Here is a 15,159-nt window from a genome sequence, read left to right as displayed (position 1 = left end):
TACAGCCCTTTGTAGCAACGTGGATGGAACTGGAGAGTGTGATGCTAAGTGAAATAAGCCATACAGAGAAAGACAGATACCATATGTTTTCACTTTTATGTGGATCCTGAGAAACTTAACAGAAACCCATGGGGGAGCAGAAGGAAAAAAAAAAAGAGGTTAGAGTGGGAGAGAGCCAAAGCATAAGAGACTCTTAAAAACTGAGAACAAACTGAGGGTTGATGGGGGGGCGGGAGGGAGGGAAGGGTAGGTGATGGGCATTGAAGAAGGCATCTTTTGGGATGAGCACTGGGTGTTGTATGGAAACCAATTTGACAATAAATTTCATATATTAAAAATAAAATAAAATAAAATAAAATAAAATAAAATAAAATAAAATAAAATAAAATAATGTGCTTCAAGGACAGTTTTGTTTTGTTTTGTTTTTTCAAATTTACCTAAGTAAGACTTAGTGACAATTTGGAACAAAAGTAAAAACCCCTTAAGACAGCAAACAATGTGTCCTAGATTTTTGTTTCCATATATTTGTGATTTCTGGTAAATGTCCTAATAATGCTCATTTCTCTTTGTTTTGTTTAAGGATTGTTCAAGTTTAGAAGAATATAACATTGCTGCAGCATTACTCCCTTTGACCAGTGCTTTCTACAGGGTAAGTTTCATTGGTCTATACATAAGCTCATTATGATTCACATAAATGTATGTAGTTTGATTTATCATAAAACTACATGAATCTTGTCCCCCGGTATGTCTAACATATATCTGTAGCAATATTTATTATAACATTTATTGCATACAGTTGACCCTTGAACAACACAGATTTGAACTACACGGGTCCACTTATTTGTGGATTCTTTCCAGTACAGTACTGCAAATGTATTTTCTCATCCTTATGATTTTCTAAATAGTATTTTCTCTAGTTTACCGTAAGCATACAGTATATAATACATATAACATACAAAATATGTGTTAATCAACTTTGTGTTGTAATGCTTCCAGTCAACACTAGGCTATTAGTAGCTAAGTTTTGGGGGAGTAACAGTTATGTGTGGATTTTTGACTGCACAGGGGTCAATGCCCCAACCCCCACATTGCTCAAGGACCAACTGTACTATGTGTAGAAAATTTAATATATAATAATAAATCATCTCCTAAGATAGATCCCGCCATTCCAGCCCTGCTTTATTTTTCTTTATAGCTGAATTTGTACCTGAAATACCTGAAATTATATTATGCATTCGTTTGTTTACATATGAGTATTTTCCCCTACTGCAGAAAGTAAATTCCATGAGGCTAGGATATTGTCTTATAAATATTTATTGATAAGGCCAGGTTTGTTTTTTTTTTTAATTTCAGTCAGTCCACAGTCTCTGAGTTAAAGGTCTTAACCTTTAAAGGTTCTCCATAATCAGGAACTCTTTCTCTGCTGCTGTGTCACTACATATCCCTCTTTCTTCTGACTTATTGTCCCTTCTTCTTTTAAAACAAAAAGTGGAATTTATGATGTTCACACTTCTGAGAACTGGCAGGTCATACTGAACATGCTCAGGAAACAAAGACAAATCTCAAAAATACCAAACAAATGAATTTTAGGTTTAGAAACTAATGGCTGGAGCTTAAGCATCATCTTTTGGTCTTCCCTCCCCAGCTTAACCCTACCTCCAGGCCCATTCCAGTTTTCCTTCAATGAATACATACCAGCCTTCTCTGAACTCCCTCACCCTTCATCTCATTCCGCTGCTAGCATGGAGAACACTGTTACAAAAATAGGCCAGGCTGTCCTGGATCCTAAGCTACCTAGGAAAGGTGTGTCTATATCTCAGAGCAGCCAGAAAACTCAGTCCTCTGTCTAACTAGCCATCATATAGGGCCTCACATGGCATTTGTTAAAGAAAATGGCATTTTTAGGGGCATCTGGCTGGTTCAGTTGGTTGAGCTTCTGACTTCAGCTCAGATCATGATCTTGCACTTTGTGAGTTCAAGCCCTGCATCAGGTTCTGTGCTGACAGCTCAGAGCCTGGAGCCTCCTTTGGATTCTGTGTCTCCTTCTCTCTCTGCGTCCCACCCCGCCCCCCACTCCCACATTTGCTCACTCTCTCTCTCAGAAAAACAAACATTAAAAAAAATTTTTAGGGGCGCCTGGGTGGCGCAGTCGGTTAAGCGTCCGACTTCAGCCAGGTCACGATCTCGCGGTCCGTGAGTTCGAGCCCCGCATCGGGCTCTGGGCTGATGGCTCGGAGCCTGGAGCCTGTTTCCGATTCTGTGTCTCCCTCTCTCTCTGCCCCTCTCCCGCCCGTTCATGCTCTGTCTCTCTCTGTCCCAAAAATAAATAAAAAACATTAAAAATAAATTAAAAAAAAAAAAAATTTTAAAGAAAATGGCACTTTAAATCTTTCCTACCTTCAACATTTAAGATATTTTTAAACTTAAATATTAGAGAAAATAAGAATTGACAAATGAAACTCAATTCCTCAAATGACCCATTGCTTATGTTTTTTTAAGCAGAATTATTTAACCATTTTGCAGTATTAGGGTTTGATCATGATAGCAGAAGCACCAAGAATGATATAATTAAGGAATTTGTAAGGGACCAACCCTTATATTGTTATAGAAACAAAGGGAAAGTTTGTGGAAGACTTTGAATTAGGCTTTGGCCATAGGCCTGAAGTTTCTGTAGGTCACAACACAGGGAAAAACAAGGACAAATTGGAATCTGTGTATACCTCTCACTTCTTCAAACCTCAGCGATACAGATGACCTGCAAAAGAAACAGCACTGTTGGCCATAGAGCTACACATGCACCTGGCCCCAGGCTAGGAGAAGCTGAAGGAGATGTGGCAGGAAACGGAGGAACTGTGAGCTCAGTGCCTTCCCCATATCAACATGAGTCAGCAGATCAGGGACAAAGTATATGAGCTGTAGCAGGATATAGCATCCTATATTGCCTTCAGAGTATAATGACTGCTGCTTCATTTTTGTCCAAATGTTAGAGAAATTTCTCTTGTGGCCAATCCTAACCCTGGAACAGAAAGACATTTCTGAGAAATGTCTTAGCTTAGCTTATTTTACACAGTGCAAAACCATCACACTGGTTTTAGTTTTGTGAGAGTTTTTAATTAGCTAATAAGTTGGGCTAAATGTCATACTATTTATCAAGTTTGTGTTATCAAACTTAGTAATTCAAATTTATGTTTTAGGGGTGGGTTTATGGGTTTAATTCTTTGTTGTTGGCTTGGTTTGATTTGCTTTAGTTTGGGCATGGATTAGGAGCCAGTGACCACACCAATAATATGAGCAGGAAAAGTTTAACAAGTTATTAAGTAGTAACAGGGGATTAACTGCCAAGAAGTAAAGAGAATTTTAAACAACACAGGAATATCAGATATAGGGAGCAGCTACTATCTCTTGGGCTCAGGCAGAGTACCCAAAAAAAGAGAAAACTTGGAAGAGGGCTCCTCCCCAACAAGACTTGTGATTCAGACCTTGTTGGAGAGGTGTTGATTTGGCCACTGGATAGCATAGAAATTCACTGAGGTGCCACAGACCAGAGCTGGTAAGCAGGAAACTACCTGCTGGGGTTCTGGCAAGACTTTCTGGGAATCCCGCTCACTACAGTGCCAGTGAAACTTGACAGGAAGTGAAGCCGCCATCTGGAGTACCACTGAAACATCACCCACGGTAAGCGCTTCAGGGTGTCCCACACACCATAGCAGGTACATGCCATAGGAACTAAAGGACAAAGCACACCAGAACCAGGAAAAGAAACTACTTTCTACTGCAGTATCCCTTCAGCACCCTGTGCTGACAAAACTTAATTTTGTGCTAGATGGTAAAGGAGAAATGTTTACAAGTCCAGCGCCAATGCCCCACAACAGGGCAAAGAAAGGTAGATTTGGAGGAAAGAGATAATGCATTGATAACTGACACAGAGGGTGGATCATACCAGTTCTTAGATACTTTATAAATTTTGACTTATGGGAAATTATTTCTGGTGCATAATTCAGGAAAATTCTATAGATATAAATTGCATTATCCTGGCCACAGATTGCAAATGAGCCATGCTCAAACTGTTCAACCAATATAAACTCCTGAGCCTTGTTCATCATGCTTCAGAGAATGGACTCAGCTGTTTGTCTTACTTAAACTTACTTTGAAAATATTTTTAATGATATTTATTAGTCTTTTTTTTTCAATGCAACAGAAGTTTATTGAACATGTCAATATACAAAGTTACTATGCCAGGCAACAACATGGGCAGCCACATGAGTGAACCATTGACATGCCACCAGGAGTTTATATTAGTCTTTCTAATACAATAAATAATAAGCAAGAAATCAAACTGGTCCACAGTTCCATCAACTGGATGGACATTTCCTTAAATAAAATATATAGCTGTGGTTAGAAAATTCAGATACTATAGAAACATATAAAATGCAAAACAAAAGCTGCCTTTCCCACCTCTACCCCATATCCTCTAACAGTTGACTTCTTGGTTAAAAAAAGTCATGCATTATTGCCAGCAGATAGAATACAGATAAAATTACCTCTTTGAAGCTAATCAAACTATTCAGTGTTTTCTCACCTTGCCTTTTTCACTTAGTAACATATCTTGGAGATCTTTCCATGTACTTAATTATAATTAGGTATATAACACTACTACCTAATTATTTTGGGATGACTACATATATTTTTTCTTCTTAATGAAAAGATTGTGTTTGTGTGTGTGTGTATTTACCTTAAGCATAAGAGCAGAATATTTCATTGACTCAGATGAAATGTGATGTTTATCTTTTAGAGCTTTACTTTGTGTAAAAATATCCCATGATGTTTTACTTGTAACATTATCTTAGATCCTTGGGAATTTTTTATGCTACAATCACCACAAATTTAGGGGTTTTTTCCCCCTTACAGTTCTCTCACTTTTCTCTACCTTTAATGAGTTGTATGTAACTCATGCTTCTTTAACTTATGAAGCCTTTCTTCAAGGTGGTACTTTAACAGCTAGGTTTAAATTGTTAAGGATCACTTTAATGGTGAAAAATAATGTAATCATTTACATTTGTACTATGTTTAGCATTTATGTGATGCTTTCATTCTCAGTTCAGCAGACAGTAGGTGTGGCAAGCCCTGTGCTTGCATTTATTGCAGAATTGCAGGTGAATAGCACATGGTCCTCACCCTGAAGAAGCATATTGTCTAAAGGCCTTTCATATTCATTAATCAGCTATGAACACAGGAACATTTCACAGTTACTGAATAACATTGGGCTATACTTGGTTTACTTATTTGGTCCTTTTTATTAAAAAAATCATGATTGTTAAAGTAAGAACCAGAAGCAGGGGTTCCTGTCTAAATGTCATTTTTTTTTTTTTTTGGAATAAAAAGAATTAAAGAGTAAGCTAAAACCCAACAGAGCAGAAGTAGAACTAAAATAGGATACCCTTGTATCACTCTTTCCCAATTGATAGTGAGCAATAGTGAAAGCCTTTTATCATGAGCCACTGTGTAATGCCCTCTCCTCCATGATCCATGTATCTTAGAGTTACCCTATTGTAGTTCTTAATCACCCAGGTAAACTAGAGACTGCCCTAGAATCTATCAAACCATGACAGATCCCTTCTTTTTACTTCTTTGAGGTGTATCGGTTGGTTACTGATGCTCAAAATGACTCCCAGAAGAACTGACGCTTTCTTCCTTCCCTGGTAGTCATTGTAGTTTGTGTTTACCCTGGGGAGGAATAGAAATACCCTGTTTATCTTAAATTCAAGCCCCCTGAAGTGATGCCTTATCAAATTCCAGAGATCTCCCATATACAGATGGCACTTTGAGTATGATTTATTGATCAAGATAGGTCTTACTTTATAAGAGCATTATTCGGTCTCTCATTCCCAATAGAAGTAGATTTATGCCCTCTTTAAAATTCTTATTTCATTCAACATGTAAAGAATATCTTCCCTAGCAACCAGCCACATGGAAGGTTCATATTTACTAACAGGTTTGTTGAGGTATAATTTATATACCGTAAAATTCACTCATTTTAAGTGTATATTTTAACAATTTTTAGTATATTTACAGATTTGTACAACTATCACACCATATAATTTTAGAATATTTCCATCATTTCAAAAGAAACCTCCTGCCCATTTGCAGCCACTTCTCATTCCCAGGCAGCCACTAACATACCTTCTGTTCTATAAATTTGTCTTTTTTGGACATTTCATATAAACGTAATCATATATGTTCCTTTATGTCTGGCTTCTCTTACTGAGTATAACGTATTTGAAGTTTGCCCATGTTGTTAGAAGATTTCTTTAGGACTGTTAATTATTAATTAAGAATTCTCCATACCCAGAGTACTTAGGTCACCTTCTGTATCGTTTCAAATTGTATCTAATTCAAAATGTAAGGTATGATTAAATTAATTCTCTTTTAATAAATACATCAGAAAAAAAATGTGAGATGTAAAACATAATTTTACAGCTGTTTAGGTTTTTTGTTGCTAGATTGTAACTTTTCCTTATATATTCTAAATGAACATCCACTTAACTTATCTGATTGTATATAAATTTGAGATCTAGGTATTATTTCTACTTCAAAATATAAAAGCTGAAGGCAGGGAGGTAAATTCAGGGTGATGTGATAGGAAAACCTTTTGAGCACTACCTAAAAAAAGTTACTTGTGTAAACCTAGCTTACCTAATCAGTCAGAGAAACTGTGAACGTTGAAGCACAGAGAAGCACAGAATTGCCGGAGCCATCTCCTGAGTGATGATGTTTCTGCCACCAAACTAGAAGTATTTCTTCTCCCAACCTCTGCCCCCAAAATGAGTTAACTAAAATCTGAGTCATTCATGTCAAAACCTGATATTTCATTTTTTTTAAGTTTCTTTACTCTGAGAGAGAGCAAGAGAAAGAGAGAGAGCACTCATGATGGGAGGGGAGAGGCAGAGAGAGAGAGGGAGAGAGAATCCCAAGCAGGCTCTGCAATGGTCAGCATAGAGCCTGACATGGGGCTCTATCTCAGGAACCATGACCTAAGCCGAAATCAAGAGTTAGGATGCACTGAACCACCCAGGCATCCAAAACCTAATATTTCTTCTTTTTCTTTTTTTAAATATAATTTATTGTCAAGTTTGCTAACATACAGTGTATATAGTGTGCTCTTGGCTTTGGGAGTAGATTCCCGTGATTCATCGCTTACATACAATGCCCAGTGCTCATCCCAGCAAGTGCCCTCAATGCCCATGACCCATTTCCCCCTTTCCCCTCCCCCAATAAACCCTCAGTTTGTTCTTTGTGTAAGAGTTTCTTATGGTTTTCTCCCTCTCTGTTTGAAACTATTTTTTCCTCTTCCCTTTCCCCATGGTCTTCTGTTAAGTTTCTCGAATTCTACATATGAATGAAAACATATGATATCTGTCTTTCTGACTTATTTCATTTAGCATAATACCTGATATTTCTTGTGTAAGCCTATGCATTGAATAGAACATGGCAAAGAACATAAATCCAGAGGAAGGTGACAGCAATAATAATAACAGCTAATTCTGACTACCTAGTATAAGATGCTACATTTGACATGCAGTACCTAATCCAGATCAATGAATACTATTCCCATTTCAAGATGAAGGAATCTATACCACTTAGCTTGTAAGTAGAGGAGCCAGGACTCAAACTCAGTTCTATCTGACTCCAGAGTTCATATTCTTTAACTACAATAAGATTCCCCAAGTGAGTTCCAATTTATAAAGCATAATTCTAGGAACTTTTCATCTTTTTGCTTAGAGGTACTGAATTGACATCACTCCTGTCCCCTCATTTCTCCAATCAGGGTCATCCATATATCTGGCAAGGATACTTCATTAAGCTTGGGCTTAGAGGGGGCAAAGTCAGGAAATGTTGATTAATTGTATGCTATGGTTAGTAAACAACTGTCATGTGTCATTATATGTAAATCTCTAATTTCCACATATTTCTAATAGAAAACATACTAAGTACTCAAAATCATACCAGAATCACTTCTGTACTTCTCTGATGATTTAGAAGTTACTTGAATAACTAATCATTAATAGGGACCCTACTTATCCCACTATAGATATGACAGCTTATACATCATTCTAACTGATGGAATCCAGATGAACCCACATTCATGGTATTAAGATTATTGCTAGAAAAAATCTTATAATAGTATAAAAAATAGATATTTCATCAGTCCTTTTTTTCCCCTCTGTTGGTGAATACTTGACAAGAGAGGTTCTTAAATATCTACAAAATAGGAAAAGAATTTTTTTTTTCTTAAACTTCATGGTCTGGATACATTGAATTTCCTACAACAGGTCTCAAAGGATTACATTTTTGGCAAAAAAATGGGAGAGGGGGTGACAAAGGGTCTTTTTTCATCTTTTTTTTTTTTTTTTTTTTTTGCTGTAAAATAAAATACTTAGCTTAAAAATAAATTAGCAGAGAGAGTGAAGACAGGCATCAACACTGGGCTGAATCCAGATTTGGCCTGGAAAAGATATGAATGTGCTTATTACAGCAGATGCCTCCAGCACAGCAGAATTTTAGAATGGCCAGAGCGATAGTGTCTTGCTTTTATTTCCTCCCTTCATATTCTTATTCTTTCAGACAATTTAGCATTCCTTCCTCCTCCCCTCTCAGTACATCCTCTTCTTGCTTCTCCCACTGTTTCTTTCCAGTTTTAGATGGCTGCTCCTTTTTTCCTAGTCCTGGAAAACCCCTACTTCTGAGAAACTGTGAATTATTATAATACTTTGGAATTACTATTCTTTATTAATATTAGTTTGTCTTCACTGTTTTTTTTTTTTAATTTTTTTTTCAACGTTTTTTATTTATTTTTGGGACAGAGAGAGACAGAGCATGAACGGGGGAGGGGCAGAGAGAGAGGGAGACACAGAATCGGAAACAGGCTCCAGGCTCCGAGCCATCAGCCCAGAGCCTGACGCGGGGCTCGAACTCACGGACCGCGAGATCGTGACCTGGTTGAAGTCGGACGCTTAACCGACTGTGCCACCCAGGCGCCCCCTGTCTTCACTGTTTAAACTAGTGATATAAGACAACTGTGGGGTTTGGAGATTTGAAGAAACATTGTTACTTATAAATGTAAAGTTACATTAACCACCTGGTAGAAAATTGTATTTCACCTGCTTCCTTTGTGTAAAACCCTGTACTAGGCATTGTATGAGTTGTGGTGATGCATAAGACATGGTTTCTGCTGTCTAGTACTTGATTATCATATAGGGTAGGCAGGCATGAAAATCGCTAGTAGTAAGCAAATAGGAAACAAAGTGAAATGTTCTACTAAAGAATGCCAACAATGAAGGTACTCTCCCTGAACATAATGACGCTGTGATTCATCATAATTGTTTCCCCTTTTGCCCTTTCTCTCTGGGTTCAGGCCTTGATAAGTGTAAGTTTTGTTCTCTTCCTCATATGGGGGCGGCTTCTTGATCAGGTTTTCTAATCAACTTTCCATGATTTCCTGGGCTTATTCCTCATTTTCTCCTCTTTTCCTTCTTTTCAGAAGCCTCTTTCTGTTATTGACTCTGCCAGTCTTAGAGCATCCTTCAACATTAGTGTACATGAAAGCCACACTAATCAAGACTCTTTTATTAATATTATAGAGAAACTTATTCACAAAGGATAATTTAGTACAAATAATTAAACTTCAACCTCAACAACTGTTATGTCTTCTTGTTGGATTGTCCCCTTTATTATGATATAGTGCCCTTCTTTGTCTCTTGTTACAGTCTTTGTTTTAAAGTCTAGTTTGTCCAATATAAGTATTGCTACTCTGGCTTTCATTTGACATCCCTTGGCATGATAAATGTTTCTCCATCCCCTCCCTTTCAATCTGCAGATGTCTTTAGGTTTAAGATTAGTCTCTTGTAGGCAGCATATAGATGGATCTTGTTTTTTTATCCATTCTGTCACCCTTTGTCTTTTGATTGGATCATTTAGTCCATTTATATGCAAAATAATTATTGATAGTTATGTATTGCCATTTTATATATTGTTTTGTGATTGTTTCTGAAGATTTCTCTGATCCTTTCTTGTCTTTCTCTTTCATGATTTGCTGATTTTCTTTAGTGATATATTTTGATTTCTTTCTCTTTATTCTTTGAATATTTATTAGCGGTTTTTGATTTGTGGTCACCATTACGTTTGTGTATAACTTCTTTTGCATAACAGTCTATATTAAGTTGATGGCCATTTAAGGTTGAACCCACTGTTTACTCCTGTCTTCCCCACATTTTAGGTATACAGAATCATATTTTACATCCTTTTATTTTGTAAGTTCTTTGAATTTTTTATAGAAATACTTATTTTAACTGCTGTTGTGATTCCTACTTTTGTACTGTCACTTTTGGTCTTTCCCACTCACAGAATCCCTTTTAGTATTTCTTTAGAGCTAGTTTAGTGGTCATGAACAACTTTAATTATAGTTTGTCTGTGAATCTCTTTATTTCTCCTTGTATTTTGAATGTTAGCCTTGCTGGATAGAGTATTCTTGGCTGCAGATCTTTCCCACCCAGCACTTTGAATATATCATGCCAGACCCCTCTGGCTTGCCAGGTTTCTGCTGAAAAATATGCTGATAGCCTTATGGGTTTTCCCTTTTAAGTAACTGTTTTCTTTTTTGTTGCTGATTTTAAGATTTTTTTTCCTTCTCATTATATTTTGCCAGTTTAATTACAATATGTCTTGGTGTGGATCTGCTTTTGTTAGGGGTTCTCTGTGCCTTCTGGATCTGGATATCAGTTTCCTTCCCCAGATTAAAGAAGTTTTAAGCCATTATTTCTTCAAATAAATTTTCTGCCCTCTTTTCTCTCTTCTTCTTCTGGGACTCCTATAATACAAATGTTATTATAATTGATGGAGTCACTGAGTTCCCTAAGTCTATTCTTGTTTCTATAATTTTTCTTTCTTTCTTTTGTTCAGCTTCATTGCTTTCCAGTAGTTTGTCTTCTAGGTCACTGATTTGTTCCCCTGCTTTTTCCTGCTGTTCATTCCATCAGTGGAATTTCATTTCTGTCATTTCATTTATTGAGCCCTTTATCTCTGCTGTGTTATTCCTTATCTCTATCTTAATGGTCTCACTGGCATCTTTCACACTTCTCTGAAGTCCAGTGAGTATCCTTATGATCATTGATTTAAATTCTCCATCAGGCACGTTACTTATATCTGTTTCACTTAGATCTCTGGCCATGGCCTTATCTTATTCTTTCATTGGGGATAAATTCCTCTGTTTTCTCATTTTGTCTAAGTCTCTGCCTGCTTCTGTGTGTTAGAAAAACCAGTTATGTCTCATGCTCCTGAAAGTAAAGGCCTTATGAAGAAGCGGTCATGTAGTGCCCAGGGCCTGATGCTTCAGGGAGTATCTCTGGTGTGTGTTATGTGTGCTCTGCTCTTGTGTTCTGGGCACTCTATCCTTCAGGCCAGTCATCTGCAGAGGCTCTCCTTGCATATTGTGGACAGTGTTTGATCCCTGGCCTGAATGTGGCAAGTTTTAATAAGGTGTGCTCCAGTCTACTTGTGAAATGAGACCTGACACCAATTTCTCCAGAACTGAGTCCCAGCAGAACTCCCTCGTTAGGAGACGTGGTGTGGGCTGGGGTTTGTGCTGGTCTTCTGATGAAAGTGCCTGCCACACTGGGACTAAGGTAAGCATGACTGAGAAGGGCAGTCCCACCGGATCACAGACAGTCCCAACCAGGATCTTAGTGTATAAGTGAGTTAGGCAGCCACTATGTGCACTGTACTAGTTCCCATAGGTGGCCCATGCTTATGCTGAGGGGCAGGAATGAAAAATTTGTGCTGGCTGTCTCCTTTGTTGCCATAGTGGTCTCTCTGTGAGTGCTGGATGGAACACACTCCATGAAGAGCAAATAATCTCCCCACTGTGTGCCCTTCACTCTTCAAATTACTACTTCCGCACCATCTGTCCTGAGGTTCTTTGCCTGCTTTCTCTCCAAAAGCATCCCTGATGCCGCCAGACTTTCCCAGAGCCCAGCCTGCTGACACTAAAAACTTCAGGTGTTAAACCTCTCTGGTTGCAAGAACTCATGAAATTCAGCCCCTCTCACCTTCCAAGCCAGTGGCCATAGGGAAATGTTCTCCTTGTATGTTTCTCTCTCTCTCTGTCTCTCTCACCCTTCTCCATGACCACAGCTTTCTCCCTCCCCTCTGTAGCAGCCAGGATCCATTTCTCCCCTAAACCATGTCCCCACACTTACTACCTTCTTTGATATGGCTTCTTCTCTATCTTACGTTGTGGAGTTTGTGCTACCAGTCTTCATGTCAATTTTTGGGGTACTTAGGATAATTTGATAGTTATCTAGTTGTATCTATAAGATGAGGCAAGTTTAAGATCCTCCTATTCTGACATCATCTTCCCCTAAGATCTAGGAGGAATTACTTTGCGTCTGACCACCTCGTTGGATTCCATTAATCTGCTTGAGCAGCTGACAGAACTCTGAAACATGTTACTTACTAGATCACCAGTTTACTATGAAAGGATATAACTTAGGAACGGCCAGATGGAAAAGATGGAAAGGGCCAGGTATGGGGAAAGGGTGCATAGCTCCCATGCTCTCTCCAGGTGCACCTCTCTCCCCAAATCTCCATGTGTACACCAACCCAGAAGAAGCTCTCCAAACCCCCAATATTCCATGTTTTAGATATGATTATGCTACTTTTAAATTCTTCCTTAAGACATCGTCTGACTTCCTCTTATCTAAAATCTGGGCTTATCTAAAACTCAGTTATCTGAGTTTTAGAAAACAGAGTGTAAGCTCATGAAATAATTTTTCCCTCATGGATTTTCTTTTTTCTTTTTTTTAATGTTTATATGTGAGAGAGAGACAGACAGACAGACAGACAGACGGAGCATGAGTGGGAGAGGGGCATAGAGAGAGGGAGACACAGAATCCAAAGCAGGCTCCAGGCTCTGAGCTGTCAGCAGAGAGCCCCACAGAACTTGAACTCACAGACTGTGAGATCCTCACCTGAGCTGAAGAAGGATGCTCAACCAACTGAGCTACCCAGGCTCAGTTCCTCATGGATTTTTTAATACTTGAAGTTCTGATTTGTATACAGAATTCACTATGAAATAAAAAATATATACCCACAAAGATATTATCAGAGTAAAAAAATAAGCCATACTAAAAGCCACTTTAACTTCTTAAACCTTGGGAAAATATTTTTATTATTTTAATAATATATTAACATTATATGATATATGTAATATATATGATATAATATTTAATAATATATTATGAACATGTGCTGAGCTGTTCTTTGTAGGGAATGGTGGGATGATAGATGGTACCCAGCTACCATAAATACCACAAGGACTGAGAGCTGATTTCAGGAGAAGAATTGAGTTAGCTCTGAGCCATCTGTTGTTTTATGCTAGATTCCCTTCATGACTAGTTCAGGTTATAAAATAAAATTTTGCTTTTAGTGGAAAGCCAACTGCTCTTCGTGAGACCAAATTTTTACCCACTTTTCTAGAATTACTTACATTAATCAGCCCAAATTGTGTGTGACTTGCAATTCAAATAATGTATATTTTATGGAAAAAAACTTAATTATCCTCACTTTAAGGTAGAGAACACTTAAATTTTTGTCTGATAATATCTCATTTAAATAGCTAATGAATGGAATAATTTCGTGGAAAGAGGAAGCCCTGAGCCTCCTCCAGGGAACCTAATGAACAGCTTACCCACTGCCACCAGTCAGCTGCAGCTGTCCTGAAAAAACACTGCCTGGAAGGAAAAAAGACCTAGCATCTCAGTGGGACCCACAAGTTACAGAGGAGAGATCCTACATTCTTTCCCTCTGTTTGCATAAACTGACTATTCTTGGAGGCATGAGATTGTTAGGTCTGATGTTTGGCTTGTTACCTCCCCTTCCACTTCTGGTCCTGGAGTAGTGGGAGGTGGCAATAAACACAGCATGGGTATTTTACTGAAGACATTTAATGAATCACAGCTGTATGAGTACAACCCCTATCCATTTTCTTAAAGGAGTAGGTGGCAAGAGTTCTTGTAACATTTTTATGTAGTTGGCTGTGGTCATGATATACATTTAGAGACAAACCAGTGGGAAAGGCGAACCTCTTTCCCACTAAGCACACTGCAGTTTGTAACTCATTTTCAATAGATCACTTCAGCAGTTGTTTATTGAGTACCTGCTATGCATGAGATGCTGCAAGGGTGGTGATGAGGAGGATTATAGGAAAGTAAAAATGTGTTTAGTATTTCCTGTGTGCCATGCATTGTGGCTAAGTACGTTATGTTAATTGTGTCATAATCTTCATAATAACCCCCATAGTCTAACTATTATTGTCTCAATTTCATATCTGAGGAAACTGGGTCTAGATAAATTTAAAAACCTTGCAATGGTCATACAACTAATAAATAGGAAAAGGTGGAATTCTAAGGACTTTTCAGTCTGGCAATATAGCATACCAGATATTCTGAACCACCCCTCCCCCCACACCAGCAGCAGCAGCAGCAACAGCAGCAATAGAACACTAAAAATCTAGGATAAATAACGAATATCTCATTAAGTGCATAACTAAGCACAAGAAAGTAAGAGAAATATTACAGAGTGAAAGATGGAAAAGAAGCAGGAATTTGACGTGATCTGCTGCCATGGCTTAAGCTGCAACTAACTTGAAGACATTTAGCAATACCTGGAACCTAGAGCCTTCAGTATTGGGTGGAGAGACTGAAATTTGTAGACATATTTATAATTTAAGGAAACAGTTTCTAAGCCATGGTCATCTCTTCCCTGAATTATTATCCTCTTACTGATTTCCCTGCTTTCACCTTTGCCCCTTACATTCCATTGTCAACATGGCTGGCAGAGTTACCCTTTTAAAATGTAAGTCAAATCAGGTCATTCTTCTGCTCAAAACCCTCCAGTGGCCTCTTATCCTACTCAGAACTACTTCCCCAAATTAACTTCATGATTTTGTCCCTCAGTTTTCTCCTGTCTATGCCTAAATATCACTTTCAGTAAGACCTGTCCTGATAGCCCTATTTAAAATTCTACCCATCCCTCTCCAGCACTGCTACTCTCCTTTCCCTGTGTGTGTGCATCACATATGTTTATTACATTTATTTTCTGTGTCTT

At 38.1% G+C, this 15,159-nt stretch overlaps 1 protein-coding gene across 4 annotated transcripts in view; it reads left to right on the top strand.

The window, feature by feature from the left end:
* Positions 1-15,159, top strand: part of SBF2 (SET binding factor 2) — a 484,561-nt gene that overhangs the window by 354,599 nt on the left and 114,803 nt on the right. For all 4 annotated transcript variants that reach the window (XM_058688209.1, XM_058688205.1, XM_058688206.1 and 1 more), the window contains exon 17: positions 581-649. In XM_058688209.1, the coding sequence (XP_058544192.1) occupies positions 581-649 (69 nt within the window). The remainder of the gene's footprint in view (positions 1-580; positions 650-15,159) is intronic.

Source organism: Neofelis nebulosa, chromosome 10 (genome assembly GCF_028018385.1).
Source record: "Neofelis nebulosa isolate mNeoNeb1 chromosome 10, mNeoNeb1.pri, whole genome shotgun sequence".
Taxonomy (NCBI): Eukaryota; Metazoa; Chordata; class Mammalia; order Carnivora; family Felidae; genus Neofelis; species Neofelis nebulosa.
Note: the sequence above shows the minus strand (reverse complement) of the source record. Positions and strands in the feature narration are given on the sequence as shown.